The 16,218-nt window shown below is 42.4% G+C and overlaps 1 protein-coding gene across 4 annotated transcripts in view; it reads right to left on the reverse strand.

The window, feature by feature from the left end:
* The window catches only part of SORCS1 (sortilin related VPS10 domain containing receptor 1), a 289,286-nt gene extending 286,903 nt beyond the window's left edge, over positions 1 to 2,383 (reverse strand). For all 4 annotated transcript variants that reach the window (XM_071812134.1, XM_065843558.2, XM_065843559.2 and 1 more), the window contains exon 1: positions 1,255 to 2,383. In XM_071812134.1, the coding sequence (XP_071668235.1) occupies positions 1,255 to 1,893 (639 nt within the window). In that variant the 5' untranslated portion in view covers positions 1,894 to 2,383. The remainder of the gene's footprint in view (positions 1 to 1,254) is intronic.
* Positions 2,384 to 16,218: the final 13,835 nt, after the last annotated feature.

The following is a 16,218-nucleotide window of genomic DNA, read 5'->3' on the forward strand; positions in this document are numbered from 1 at the left end:
GGGCTGAACCCTACAGCGAGGTGCTTACGACATCCGCTGCAATTCTAAATTGGGTGACTGTGATATACCTCAGTACAATCTATACTGAAAGGAATTCATGATAATTAGACTATTATTTCAAAATGTTACCAGGCTCTTAGTACTAAAAGCTGAAAGAGAGGCCAAGGATTTATGCCAAGCAACCAGAAACCTTCTGGCATTACAGCTGCAGGCACCTTAGAGGAGAAAAGCCCAAGTCTCAATTTCTCCTGGGAAGTTGTATAGGCAACAACTATGTCTTGCCGGCAACTATCCCTTTCTCTCTTATTAGCATTCTACTTGCTGTCTCTAGGAAGCAAAGTGACAGAAGTTGGAGCATTCAGACAGCCAGATCCCCCCACCTCTGCTAGTCCACAAGCAGACTTCACGGCAGGCAGAAAGACAGCCAGGCCTCAGCCCTGCGGCTCCAGGCTACCTCTGCAGCGGAGGCTGGAGTGATATAGAGCTCAAGTTAAGCTGGTAACTTTAATGCCATAGATATTGCTCCAGCCGAGAAACCAGTCCCCTGTTTCTGTGGCTGATTTTGTTTTCATGTCAAAGTCCTTCTGCTGTTATTCACAAGGAAGGTTCAGGTTATGGGAAAGAGACAAGAACTGCCTCTTTTAAACACCCCAACGACAAGAGGTAAAAGCAGCTTTATACCCAGCACCTCGGTACTTCGGAGATGAAGTTCTGAAGTCCTCCAACATCTCCCCATCAGCAGGGCCTGAGGACCGGCCCTTGGACTGACGTGGGGCCCCCAGGGCTGGGAGGAGGAGGAGCAGCACCAGAGGGTCTTTCCCAGGCCTTACTCCCAGCTTATCCTCCCAGGCTCCCGGCGGTGGTTACCCTGGGGAGAAGGATGGATGCAAGGATACCCCCCCAGACTGACCTTTTCCCTCCCCGCAGCGTTTTATCCCTCTCTGCCCCCAGGGTGAGGGAGAAGGGGGTGGAGGGGGCTGTGCTCAGCGGTCGAGCGCCGGAAAGTTTTTTTGCTCCAGAAGAATGGCTCTTTTGAAGCACTTCTGCCCCACTGCACACTGCTAAGCGAAACCAATCCCCGGCGCCCGGAGGTGCAAAATCCTCCCTCGAGGAAGAAAAACTCAGCATCCCCCCTCCACATCTCCCCCCTCCAAAAAAAAAAAAAAAAAAAGGGAAAAAAATAGAAGGAAAAAAAAAAGGAAACTAAGGACAAAAGCAAACCCTCCGCCCGCACCCCGCGGCGGCGGTACTCACGCTGCTGTTGTGCCCCGACCAGTGCACCATGGCTTGGTTGTGCGCCGAGTCGCCGGCGAGGGCGAAGGTGGTGCTGCCCAGCCTCAGCTCCTCCAGCCCGAAACGGGCGGCGCCGGAGTCCCCCGGCTCCCGCCCCGCCGCGCCGCCCGGCCCCGTGGCGCCCCGAGGGCTGCGGCCCCGCCGCCGCCGGCCCGGTCCCGGCCGTGTGCCCGCCGGGGGGGACCCATGTCCCCGGAGAGGATGGTCCTCGTCAGGAGCCGCCGCCGCTCGGGGCCGGCTCTCCCCGGCCACTTTCTCCAGCTGCCTCGTCAATTGCCGGGTCTCCCAGCCGCTGAATTTCTCTCCCGCGGAAGCGGGAGCGAGGGTCGCTGGCAGCCCGACATCCTCCGCCTCCATCCCGGCCCCTTGCCCTCTCTCACCTCCCTTCTCCCCGGGGAACCTCCTCTGCTCCTTTTCTCCTCTGTCGGTCCTCAAATGCATTAATCCCTGCTGCGGATGTTGCTGCTGCGGCTTCACCTGGGAATGGCAGTATCTGCAAGTTATTTCTGCACCGGTAAAGCCAAAAGTGAGGAGGAAAAGCCATGTCCAGCACAGAAGAGCAATGTGCCAGGCTGGATACCAGCCAGCAACTTTTTCCATCGCTGCTGACTGCTGATGAGTGAGAGGGAGAAAGAGCAGGAGCGAGAAAGCAGGAGCAGGAGAGCAGGGTGCTGCCGATTCACCCGCCGCGGGGTAAACACAGAGAGAACTCCATAAAGTTTCAGACTCTGCTGAATAAGATGAAGCCGGGGGGTAGGGAAGATTGCTTTCTTTTCCCTTCTTTTTTGCCCCTTGTTTTCTTTTTCTTCTTTTGCACTTTTCCCCTTTTCCCCTCTTTTCTTTTTTTTCTTCTTTTTTTTTTTTTTTTTTATTTTTTTTCCCTGCCTCCCAAGATTGGCGTTGCTGATCAGGCTTTTGATGGAAGGCAAAGTCACAACCACACGGGGGAGGAGCTGAATTGAAATCAGAGAGAGAGGGAGAGAGAGAGGAGCAAATCCTGGCTGGTGATTTCTCCCGGCTGCCTCTGTGGAAGTCTCAGCTCGCTCGTCTCCCTCTCGCTCTCTCTCTGCTCCCTCTCACTTCGCCGCTTCTGCATCACACTCCTCCCGTCAGGACGCCCTGCGTGTCTTTCGTGAGTGATTGGTTACTCATTCCCCCTCTCTCTCACGCATACACCACACACACCCACTCCAAGAAGGACTTACCCAACTTTTAAACTCACACCATCTGATTCTCTTGCTTCCCATCAGCTCAGATCTCTAAAATCTGCTTCTGAGACCCAATATACTAAAGCCACTGCATGGCGACTGGAAGCAAATGTGCAAACTGAAGGAGTAATACATGCATGTAAGCATACATAACTGTGTGTACAGTCTTTCCAGAAGAAATATTTTAATTCTATTAATTAAGTGGTCTTAAATGTCTGAGTAGACTCTGAAATGTCCCTTTCTTCCTCTCTCCCTGTGATTGATGGAAATGCACTAGAGTTGCTGGGAATAGGCACCTGTGCTCAATTACACTGAGGGAAATTCATATTTCTGCCCCTCCGTTTTCTCCTCTGCTTTTGCATTGTTGTACCATCATATACAGTAGCTGCTGATGTTTAGATAAATCACTCAGGCACAGCAAAGATGTAATCACATAAATGCTGATGGAGACAGGGACAAGCTTTTGGAAATGAAATGACAGCAGTTGTTGGCAGGAGAGGGGGAGAGATTCCCCACCATTGGTTTATCAGCACAAAAAACTTTCTGCTCTAGCTGTCTCTCACATTTTCAGGACCACCAGTTTCTCACCCAGGAGCTGTGCTCCTCTCTCAATAGCTCTCTGCCCCAGGGATCAGCCACTAGTGGTGGCCAGAAGGAGATCACCAAACCCTGATTGCAGAGGTTGCTGTCTGCTGGCCATGGGAGCCGCTGGTCCCTTCATGTTGGCAGCACCATCAGTCACTGCATACGCAGTAGAGCAGGGGCCCGAGCTTTAACAGGCACTTGCAAATGTCCACGTCCCATAAGACTGAAGAGAATTAAAGGCCCTTCCACTGGAATTTTATTCCAACCCCATCTGCTTGCTCTCACTCATTCCCATTTGATTTCCAGGAGAGTTTATTTTTTAATGAATGTTTTTAACATTTCCTTCCTGACATGGAAGACTTTATTGTATATTTTTGGTAGGGTATTTCAGAAAGAGATTTACGGATTTGTTCCACATTATTTTAGAGATTTCACTCAAATGCTCACTGGTGACATGTCTTGGGATATAAGCACAAGACCACAGGCAAAAGGAGACTTGCAGTAATCGAGGCTGGGCATAACTTCATGCTGCTTACAACAATGATGGATTGCTGGCAATGTAACCACCAGACCTCAGCTAAATCTACTGTAAACCAATTAACTGCATACCTGTTTCTGTACCTCCCAGCTAAATGGTTACTATTAGTTACAGCCTGTCAGTAATAATAATTAAGAGTTTGTACTTAAACAACTTTCCTTTACTAAGCCCAAGCTTTTTAAAAAGGCCAGTGAATTTTACTCTTCTTGTATAAAGAGGGGAAACTGAGTCACAGTGCAATCAGCAAAGCATCAAGGGTTCAAGATGGAGCTACCTTATTATTAACCCAATCCTTTGCTTTTTATACAACAGGTTGACCAGATGGATCTATCCCAAAGCATGCACTGAAGAGTGGCATCTTCCCATGATAAGTCTCTTAAAGAGGCTTCAGTCTAAAGGGATGAAATTCAAAGAGATGAGCGGAAAGTCAGAAAAATTATTGAGAAGAAGGAAATTAATAAGCGGTCAGAGGAAATTTCTCCTGGGATTGTAATAGAGATTTGCATGAAAATGAATGGCTAAAGCTAATGAGAGAAACAATCTCGCTGTCTCATTTAGGCAGATGATTATCTCTGCACTGTGATGAGTGACCAGTGAGTGATACGGATGTGCCTGGTAGAGCACAACTTATACTCTGTGAATACACTACACCTGCAGAGCTCTGCAGCAAATGCACATGAGTCAGTCATGGAGAGAAAATACTGGATCTGACCTGAGGGCCACAGTCACTTTTTCCAGCATAACCCTTGTTGTGGGTGGATATAAGACAGAGATGTACAGTACAACCCTTTCCCTCTTCTCTATTTCCAAGAATCATCTGTTTAGGCGATTTCACATCAGAAACTTCACCTGATCCCTTATGTTTAATAGCTATGGATGGATCTGTCTTTCCTAACTTTGTCTAATCCTTATTTATACTCTTGGCATCTGAGGCATGCTGTGGTGGTCAATTTTACAACCTGATTATGTGTGCTTTTGAATACTCATGATCTGCATTTAACTGGGACATTTTAAATCGCCATAATCTAATCTTGTTGCTAGCCATCTTTCTGTCATAGATGATGTGATGATTGAGCTATCTGAGATAAGGAGCCAAGAGTCTTTGGCACAAAAGAACAATCCTCTTCCTTTTGATGTAAGGGATAGCTTTCTGAGTTGGGAGCTGCAGTAAGCCCAGATGCTGTCATTGGAGAGGGGCTAAATTTGTATACTCAGTCAGAAAGAAGCTTTGGTGTGTAGTGAACGAACCCCATGGCCTTGCTAACAATAAAGGAAAGGTTGCACTCATGGGTATCCTGACCTGGATCTACACCTGATCCGTTATTTCAATAGCATAGACTACACCACATGTCCAGCTCCCATCTCTGATGAGAATGTGTTTTCCATCAGACGTGCTACGCTACCCAATCAGGAGACTGCTCTGCTGTTTCACATGGGCAATATTGCCTTGAGGAAGGGGGAAAGGAGTGAGCACTGTGGGCTGTGGAACAGGAGACAATCGTTGACACTATAAAACATGATGCTCTGAGAGCAAATGAAAAATGCAGGTCTCAGCTGGCCTCGTCTGCCTTTACCATGATGAGCAGTGGCAGGAGGTGAACCTTTTTGTCAGGGAGGAGCTACCACAAAGGTAGAGATCTGTACAGACATGAGAGGGTTTGAGGAGGTTCTCACTTTCACGATCAGGAAGCACAAGCAGGAATCTAGTGAAGGGAGTAGGTACCAGTTCAGGGCAGCTGTTGCAGTAGAGCAAGCATCTTCCTAAGGATTTATATAGCCTGAAGAAGAGGAGCAGGAACAGAATGCAATCCAGATGACTACACAAATCTTCACTTGGAACTGGGCAGGTTCAGACACAGGGCTCGGTCAAGGACATAAATCCTTGTGACAATGTTGCAATAATCTGTTATCTGCAGGAATCCTTTCATCTGGAGTGTTTCACACTTGCAATCAGAGACAACTTGTGAAAATGTGGTCCTGAGATACTTCCTGGCTCCACAGGATTCCTGTCTTCTAAAACATGTCAGGCAATATACCCTGCATGAGGGAAGCATCTCAAGGCCTGTGCCAACACTGCCTGCACTTTGGTGGTGTATAAAAGGAGAAAGAGGAATGAAAGAGGATGTAGAGAAAGAAGCAGAATTGGGTGGGCTTAACAAGCTGAGTTTTCAGCATAGGGCAGGGGTACCATGTAGCCTGGTCTGTCTTGCACATGCACGGCTGTTAGTCTAAGCAGCATAATCTTTGCCTAGTAAATATTTGTATAATCAGGATTTTGTGAATCCACACTCATTTTAAACCATCAGTTTTCTCTGTAAAGACTGTGTAATGAAGGGAGCCCAAGAAGAACACTGTTCCATTGATTCCTATCAAGCCATGGTGAGTGATGAATACTGTAGTTTGACATTACACATAATTCCTCCAAAAGGAATCTCTGTTTGGAAAAAAAAAAAAAAATTACAAATCAGGATACAACAGGGCTTGCTGAACTTTCCCTTAGGAAAAAAAAAAAAATGATGGTTCTTAACTGTAAATATCACTTTTTTTTTTTTTTCTGAATAGGTTCTGGATGTTTCATTCTTTAAATAAAATAGAGACTAATTATATACATCAAAATTACTGCTTCCAAGTGCTTCTTATTTCACTGAACAAATGGAAATTATTTACCTATATGGCTTGTTTTGTAGCAATATTGAGGTAATTGTTACATAAGTATTATCAGAAATAAGTCCTAGGACCTCACATCAGGGCAATGCATTCAGCACACAAAAATAATCTGAAAAAAATCTGGAACTGAAATAAAATCTGTATCTTCCTTCCACTGAATTTCATTTCCCTCACTTAGATTATTTTTGGAAAGGTGATTGAACTATTTATTTTTAACACTAATAATTCCTCTAAATTAATTATCATGAAAGCTCTCCTTTGTTATTCCAGACAATCAAGCCCCAAACCAGTGCCATCCCAAAATTAAGCTGCTGCAGCTTTTAACAGGGGCTCCCATTCATCTGCAAATGTGATGCGATTTTGCTTTAGTTGCCATAAATATTAACAGCAAGGGCTTTTTGTTCTTTTACTCCCTCTTGCTGCAGCCTGTTGCAAAGACTGAGGTTTAAAGTAACCTCAAATAATGCAAGACTTTACCACTTTATAATTTAAAGAGCCATTTCACTTTTCTAAATCCTCAAATGGAGATTTCAGATAGCAATTTATCTGGCAAGGAGAGCTGTGTGGCAAGCAGATTCGATCAGGGTGATTGCCTCTAAGTGCGGGAGGGTACTCAGCACCCACAGTTGGTGCCAGTTTTCCTTAAAGTGCTGTTTATACTGAAATACCTAGTGATGCTCATCAGCCAGCAGCTCTCTCTGGGGACAAGAGGAGTTGTCTGGATCTTTCTCCTCTGGAAAATCTCTCATGTTGGCTCCTCTGTTTCACTTCCACTTCTGGATCCAAAGGGTTTTCACACCATCCCACCACAGACACCAAAGCTCGCACTCATGGTGCAGGACTCGTGGGTCCAGACCTCCTTCCCACTCTTCCAGCTGCAGAGACTTCCTGAGCCAGCTTTGCACAGTGATTTCAGGGATAAACCAAGGATGGATTTGCCATGGGAGAAAGAGAGTATGTGGACCTCCCCACCTCCAAAATAAGTTTGTACTCCCAAACATGTGCAGAAGCAATACTTGTGGCTGCACAACTACTAGACTCACGCTGACACTGAATCCAGCCCTCTTTGCCACTATGCCTGTAAATCCCGGGATTTAATCCCACCTCTACCATTTCTTCTCTATTGACATCTGCTCCTCTGTGCTGGCCTCACATATCACTGGTCCAGTGATCCTCTCCCCTTGTGATCTGGAGACATCAACTCATTCCAACCTGTGCTCCAAAGTACTGCTCCTCTGTCAGCGATTAGCATGGGATTTAGGAGCTGAAAACACCCCAGGCCACAGAAGACAGTTGATGAGAAAATTTTCTGCTTGAAATTCCCAGCTGGCATTCTCTCTTGATCAGCTTTTGCAGCTTAAGAAACCTGGAAAACTGCCCTGAAAAGCTCATCTTAGCTTCTGTTGGGTTTCGTAGTTTAGTTGAGTGTAAAGCAGAACTGCAAGGACTGCACTTACATCAGGACTGCACGTACCCAGCTAGTGCTCTGAGCTTGCAGCTAAGGAAAAAACTGAGCTGGAGGTCAGAGCTAGAATGAGCTTTATTATAACAACTTCTAGACTAGTAAACACTGGTGGAAGGAGGAAGCCTGAGGTGTATCTCGTAGTCAAGTCATTCACCACCACTGGGATGAATGATAACCACAGGGATGACCCAGCAATTGTCACATTTCATCCTGACTGTTTTAAAGCAACCCCATAATATCCAGAAGGTTTTTGCCATCAATAACTGAAATGTACATTGTAGACATTTCCAACTACAGGAAAAGCAAGAATGTAACCAGGAAAAATGAAAATTACTTTAGCAAAAGCAAATAATGCTTGACTGACCTGATTGTCTACTGTCACTAAATAGCTGACTATTGTAACACTGGCTCTCACAACAGTCTCATGGTTAACTAAGGAAGTATGGGCAGGTCAAAGCAATTGACAGAGGTTTGAAAGGTGTCTAGACTACTAGTTTCAGAGGTTGAGAATCAACTGCCTGGAAAAAGTGTGGGGATTGGACCAGGTTCTTTCTTTGCAATCAACGTTAACTGTGTATTCATTTGCCTTTGGCAAAGCATCATCAGGATATCAGAAGAAACTATAATCTCCTTAGCACTGTGGAGGCTGAACATGAAGCACTGTTTCTGGTGTGGGCTTCCAGTTCAAGCGGCACATGGAGAAACTGAGGAAGGTTACCAAGTGGAGGGCTACCCAGTTGGTGAGCATAAAACCTACAAGGAGAGGTTGAGAGCTGGGTTTGTTTAGCCTGGAGGAGGCTAAGAGGCAATCAAATGTCAGCCTACAACTACCTGAGAGCGAGTTACAAAGATGAAGACGACAAATCTTCTTCATTGTGGCAGGTGTTAAAAAAAAGACAAAATCAGCGTTTAAAACATTCAGACTGAAAATTATGAAAAGCTCATCCAGAAAGATAGTGTCACTCCAGGACAAGTTCTTTAGATTGTAGAATCTCCCTCAGGAAAACAAAGCTACAGCCAGCCTGATCTAGTAATGATGGCAGCCTGGCTTCAAGTGGGAGACTGGTCTCTCCTGATCTACATTTCTTTGGATACTTGAATATATGACACATGAAAAGCTGAAGGAGAAGGCATGTCTACAGCTATAGGCAGGAATAAATCTGTCTCTCCCCAAGATAAAACCAGTAACCTGTTCCAACGATGAATGATTCTGAGGTTCAGCATGAGTTTAGATACCACCTTATAGTGAAATTCAGATTCCTGCAGAGGCAAGTCCAGTTCTCCTTTTTTAGGTGCTTGTATCCCCAGCATTAGTTTAACAAATCAGTGGGGATTCCTGGACTATTTCATCTTCTTGGGTCCCATCCCCCTTACCTTTAGTATTGTTGCCAAATCTTTGCAGAATCCTACAGGACTCTCATCATTTATGTGAGAGTAGGGTAAATTGGAGTTCAAGGTCTGATGTAGTGCTATTTCCAGTGGTGGTATGCATTGAAAAACAACAATCAGGGACTGTTGTGCTATAACATCCTAGATTTGACCATACTGAATAACTTAGGCTTTACCTTTCTCTCTCTTGTTTCACTGGGCACCTATCTGTTATATATACGGCTCTCACCATATTCTTTCTCTTCCTTGGGTGGAGATACAAACCTTATTTTCAATGACCAACAGAGGGTCTTTGCATCTACTGAAAATCAGTTGCAAATTGCTTACTGTGTCCATTGAGTCATTTTCATTCCCTCATCTTCTAAGCCTTTCCAGTTCCTCAAGAGAACTATGGCCATGGGATGCCTCTGGTTGCCCTGTAACCTTGAAAATCTGCAATTTGAAGCAGACTTATCAAGTGCAGATATTAGTTTCCTGTGAACAATAAATACCACTCCAAGCATCTTCCACAGAGTCAGGATAATTCAGTAACATAAATTTTCCTAAAAGTCTAACAGGCGTAAAAATCATTTGAATTTTGTCCCTTTTTCAGAGATTACTGAACTTCAGTCATCACTGGGGAATTTTGCCTGACATACTATCAGCTTTGGGTTTATCTGTATCGACAGGGCAATAAAATTTCTTGTCTGTCATTCTACCACTGTCACCTTTGGCTTCTTCACTTGGTTGTGGAAGAGTTTAATGGAGGAAAGAGAATAATGATGAAGAGAAAAAGATTACAAACTTAATGGACTGTGAATGCTGTTTATAGTTTGTCATCATTACAGATGGTGTCTTCTTGCTTGTGCACCTTGCTTGATTTCTCTTAGCCAGAAGTGTTGACAAAGTAGAAGTTCCAGGTACAGCTAAAGACAAAATTTCTACTAGAAGAAAGAGAAGACAAAAAAAAATCCTACTTTTTTACTGAAAAAACAACAAAAAAAAACCCCAAAACGAATCAAATAAAAAACCACACAAAACCCAAACCAAAAAAAAAAAAAAACCCAAACAAACAAAAATGAAACAAAACAAAAACCCCACAAAAACACAAACAAACAAACAAATAAAACAAACAAGAACTCTTGAGGCTGATTAAAAGTGTGAGCTTGCTCATTTACAGTATTTTGTTTCAGGACTGAAAAAATGACCAGGCAAAAATTTCTGTTAGGCAATTCTGTCCTGCTTCACTGATGCATAATTTCTTAAGTCATGGTCAGAAATCCTTTTCTGGAGACAGCTGCAACACTCACTCATCAACCAGGAGAGCTTTTCATACACACACTTCCATGGTACAAAATCAGGATAGATAGATCTGCCCATCAGTTAAAACTGGTTTTACTAACCCAACTCATTTCTGCCTAAAACAAGTTAGAGGATACTCACATGAATATTTCTGCTAGTTGACAACCAGTGTGATACTTTCCAACAGACATCCACATCCAAATATTACCATGCATAGGCAAAGACACCTTTCCCATTGTGCAGCTGTTTGGAAGGTTCATGATTTCCTACAGTCCACCTGGCCAGAAACAAGGGCAGATGAAGAGAGAAAAACTTCCTCTGATCTTTTCTCCCTCCAGCCTGAGAGCTTCTTCAACAGCTGCTCAGACCTGCGGCATCTCTCTACTGTTTTGTTCTTGGTGGGACAAAGAGAAGTACCCCCTCTGTTGAGGGCAGAAGAAGTAGTCATGAAGTATAGACAGCATGTCAGTCCCACAGTTGGTGACAAACTCCTGTATCAGAAGGAAGGATTTGCAGTGGGTAGTGGAAAATCAGGACAAAAAGGAAATCTCTATTTCTGTGTTGTCAATCTTTTCATCGAGAAACACATAGTAAATTTTGAGCTCCTGATGTCATGAGTTTATATGAGATTATCAAATACCTTTGTTTGCTTTCTTAAGAAAAATAAACAAAACTCCAAAACAAACTACAACAAAAAACAACCAACCAACCAACCAAACAAACAAACAAAAAAACAAAACAAAATCAACCAAACAAAAATCTAGTACTGGAGAACAGTATGAAGACAAGGCTTCTACTAGCTCTAAATCTAATCTGAATTGTTTCCACACAAGATACAAAGCCAAAGCAGTCAAATTTAAATATTCCATTTGAAAACTTTGAAAATGAAGGGTTTCGTTTTTTTAAAATATATTCTGGAGCTAATTTTGCCTGCTTGCAAGACTTTTAAAAATACATATGTTTTACATATGTTTCTACATATATACACACACATAAAAGGAAACACCTTTTTGAAAGCTGAAAAAAACTACTGCATTCAGCTTGAAATGAATATTTGATTTCTCAGTCTCTTTTGTGCCCTTTTAAAATTAAATTTGGTCAAGGAAATAAAAAAAATCAGTGATTTGTATGGCTCCAATTATTTGAGATGTTTGCCAGAACACCTTGCAACATAAAATAATTTCTTTCTATACATTTGGTACTGGGTTCATTTCTTGCCCAGAGCTCTTAGCAGTTTATCTGGGACATCAGTGGGAGTAGCACCTGGAAGATTAAGCTATATAAAGCTCATAAACAGATATTTGTGCCAGATAAACAGGACCCTGATAATGATAATTTATTTTAGGATTAAAGTTGATATTATGTATAAAGGGACTCTATGAAATAATTTCAAAGTGAACTGAAATTATTTCAGTTTTCAATGAATCCCTTGCAGGGTAGGAAAAGAAAGAAATCCCTTCATCTTCAGTGAAAATACTTCCTCGTAGAAGAATCAGATTTATGAAATATGGGTGATGGAAAAACAATAACTCTGTTTGGTACATGTATACACACAGAAAAGTCAATAAACAGCCCAAGCAGTGGAAGGAACTCGTAAGTGATGCTTCTGCCGATTCCATTGCAAGTATTCCCTGACATTCCACATATTTGTGGGATTGTTTGCATGTGGATGGCTCTGTGTGTTTAATATCTATTCTCATTTCAGGGAAGCATAGCAGAAAATCTCAATTTGGATGTATTTTCATTCAACTAATAGTAGTTCAGGGTTTGTGCTTCTCTTATGCCAAAACTGTGCTTGCCAAGGTTTGAAGCCCTCCAAATGCACATTAGTCCAAGTCTGAATCACTCTTTCTCCTCTGTTTGAAACAATGTTTGTTCAAAAGATATTAAGTGTGCTTCACTTTACTCTTTGTTCAATCCAAAGTAATTTTTAACATTTTTATCAAGACTTCTTGATATCCTGTTTTAAAACAGTTTAAATTTTCCAGTTGAGCCAAGTCTCCATGTACATTTCACTTCATTTAAGTCTGATTACAATCAGTGGGAGTATTTTCATTGATTTTAATGGAATTTGGATCAGGTTTGTTTGTAGCATAACTTACATATGTTTGCTGTCATGGAATAAGCCAGTTACTACATCAGCAGCATCCAGGGAACTTTGGAGATCAAGCAATAAATCCAGGATCTCAGACCTTGCTTGGGATGAATTTAAGCAAGTCCTGGCTTATTAGTGATGACTGCTGCATATAACACATCTTGAGCATCTGCCCCTTCACTGCAGTAAGAGCTGCTTTTCTGATTCATTCTCTCCCAGCAGTCAGCTCAATTTAATATTTAATATGGTTCCTCGGTCTCCTGTAAGATTCCCTTATCATGATTTCAAATCCTCATTGGCACACTCCGGGAATTTTGCTGCTTTAAACATCTGCTGAAGGACTCTTTGAGGTGCAAACTCAACATCTTTTATACAGTTTGGTTCTTTTTTTCAGTTTCCAAAAGAGGCAAAAATAAATAAATGAGGCATGGGGCCTGGACTGTCTTCCTGTATTGTTTTGGTTTGTTTTGTTACATAGGTGCATCTCTCTGAACAATCTTATTTTGTCTCTGTTGCTGTTGTTTTTGCCAGGCAATGTAATTATCTTGATTGGTAGGTGGCCAACAAAGTTTTAATTAGATCCAGGGGGATTTGAGTAGGACTGTGTATTAAAAAAAAAAAAAAAAAAAAAAAAAGGCAAAACAATGTTGCTAGAATTAATGTTTGCTTATGTTGTGAGACAACTTCTGTGAAATATGACGTCGCCTCTTCGCATTTCTATCTCTGTCCTCTCTTCTGCCTTGCTCTGTCACTTGGTGGACAGGGAATGGTGACTTGGCATTAACATCCATGTACTGAGGTGGTGCTGCCAAGATGTTGGTACTGCAAAATGTCCAGCAGATTGGCCCTTGCCAAACAGAGCCATTGATCCTCCAGCTTGTGCCAGTTCAAAGGACCATCAGATGCGTATCCAGTTTTGTGGAATGGCTGACAGGTGATTTGGGGCAGGGGATTGGCAAGGACTACAGTGAGCAACGCTGAAGGCACCTGGGAGGCCTTTCTGGCTGGTTATAGTTATTAATTTTTGACTGGAAAAGGGTTGTTTTTATTTATTCGGTTGTCTAAAAATATCCCAGTAATGAATTAACCTGGATAGGGGGAGGGGGGCAGAAAAACTCTTATTGATTTTCTAAAAGCAGGCAGGAATGCTGTTATTTTCCAATTAATGTTCAGCATTAGAGACCAATCCAGCTGGAAAGAATCAGCTAAGCAATACCACGCTTTTTGCTTTCTGCACATTTTCTAGTGATATTTTTTCCTCATTTAGCTTTTTAAAAAAGACCCTAAAAGCTACTTAGGCCATTTCTTTGGATAATGGGAATTAACTTGTCATGGACTTTACTGGCATGACTATGAAATATTCATGGTGGGAATCTAACAGTTTATGCTGAAACAGAAGCCATGTTCATCTAATAAAGGCTGTCCCTGCTCCAGTGCTGAAGGAAAGTGTGAGAGAGGAAAACCATCGGAAGGCAGCACTGGTGATAAGGATGCTTCTCTATGAATCCTAGAGCAAATCTGGGATTCTGATGACACTGCTGATGACCTCTAATCTGATTCTGGCTGAGTCACCCTTTTCATTTCTCTTTTTTTATTCTGCCTGTCACAACGTCCATGCCTCTTCCTTCTTACGGTTTAGCACACCTAAAGTTCACCAGGTTCAATAGTAAACAACAAGTGAAAATGATACCATCACATCCAGCCACCTTCAAGTCCCCCTTAGTGACCACTGGCTGAATGGCTTCATTGAAGTGCTGTGACCAGGAGTAGCCTCCAGCACAAATCCAACAGGCAGCTCAAGTTGATGCCACTGACTCTCCTGTGAGACCCAACAAGCATTAGATCCCACAGCTTATGCTATACGCCTGCAGCAATGAGTGCTGATAACAGGAAAGCTGATAGGAAGCAGAGGAATTACCACATTTCTGAGTAAATATGTGCACACACAGGTAAGCATACATTCACATAAATTGAGATCCTTATTTTTTTGACAGGTTTCTGAGGTTTTATCTGAGTTTTCAAGCTCCCTAAGCTTTCTGAATTTTTATTTTTCTCTTTTGCACATTGCATTTTTCAAATTATTAACTTGTGCTGGGGTGAACTCTGCTGAGCTCAAGCAACAGCAGGGCTTCGCTGGCCAGCAGTATTCACTGTATTTCCGTATGATTTGTCCCTCTCCTTCCAAATGCTCAGGGAATTTGTCTGTATAAAGTCCACATTGGGATTTTCCCCCGTACACAAGTTATGACAAAAAGTGTCAAAACTGAATCCTGCTCCTGTCCATCCTGGACTTGGCAAAGCTTATAGAAAGCTACAAGCACCCTTTACTGTTGTACAGAGGTGGAAAATTTGCCAGATACTTCTCAACAGTTTTGCATAAATTTCAATATATATGTTTTTATTTAGCAAATAATTATTTAGCTATCACTGAAGTTTTCCTTTAAGGGTCTAGCAAGGGCCCAGGGAGAGTGAAAAATACACCAGACTCTGCTGAGAAATTATACACCCTGCAGTCATACTGTGTATTTAGATTCTGGAGACAAATTTTAGGGCCTGGATTTATTTATAGTGTTTAATAGATGCTTTGATAATTATGTGCATGGGAATGGAAAACAAATTCTCCAGATTAAAAAGCATAAAGAAAGCTTGTTTGGATTAGCATGATCAACTGAAAGCATCAATTTGATTCTTGGTATATATATAATTTACTGAGCTGCAAAATAAACATACTCTACTGTTCCTCTGCTGAAGGCTCTAGCCATAAATATTTCATTACTTTAAAAATGTATTGCTATTAGATAGGTCTTTTAGTATTCAGCAGAATCAAGTTTTAAGTAATAAAATAAAATTGTTTCTATTTCCTGAAGGACCTTTTTTAAACATACTATTTCAGTTCAGCGAAAATTGTTCTGCCACCTGTTGGGTGCTGGCAGAATCGTCCCACAAACAAGTGGGGATTTTCATCAGCTTTGAAGGCATAAATAAATTCCTGCTCTCACAAATGTGGGGATAATTACATCATGTCCTGGTCTGTCTCACCCTGTACTGCTACTAACTTCATCAGCTCTGAGGAAAATGGATCTGCTTCCTGGATTATGCAAGGGAATGAAGACTGTACGAGGAAAAGAGAAAGTTAATCAGGCAAACAGAAACATCCACTAAAGGAGAGAGAGGCAGAGGGCAAACTCTCTATTCTCATAAAATACATTAAAATATTCACAAGCAGCTAGGAAAAAAATAAAAAAACCCACCACCTCATCACAAAGGCTGGGGGTTGTCATGGCACGAAGGTCCCACGGGACCATTATAGAAAGACAGGCAGTGACCTAGTGACACCATCGCTATAGCTTTTCTTTGCACAACTAGGACACTTCTGCTGATTTTCCTGCCTTTACCTGAAGTGGCCCCAAAACATGCTTTTTCAGAGGATTTCAGGATGGCTTATTCCTGACTTTGGGGAAAAAAAAAATATATATGTATATACATACGAAATTCTTCAGTGTTTTTCCTCTCTTGGAATGGTTTTCAGGGAAAAAACAAATATCTGGGGATTTTGTGGAATGATTTAAGAGTGTTGGGATGTCTCTATTCAGGAATTGATGGGTTTTGCCGTTCAAAATTCTCACATCCTAAACATAGGATTAAATGTGGGTACATAGATACATGTGAAGATTTATCTGCTGTATGTGACGTACCA

This window comes from Patagioenas fasciata, chromosome 8, assembly GCF_037038585.1.
Source record: "Patagioenas fasciata isolate bPatFas1 chromosome 8, bPatFas1.hap1, whole genome shotgun sequence".
In the NCBI taxonomy this organism is placed as follows: domain Eukaryota; kingdom Metazoa; phylum Chordata; class Aves; order Columbiformes; family Columbidae; genus Patagioenas; species Patagioenas fasciata.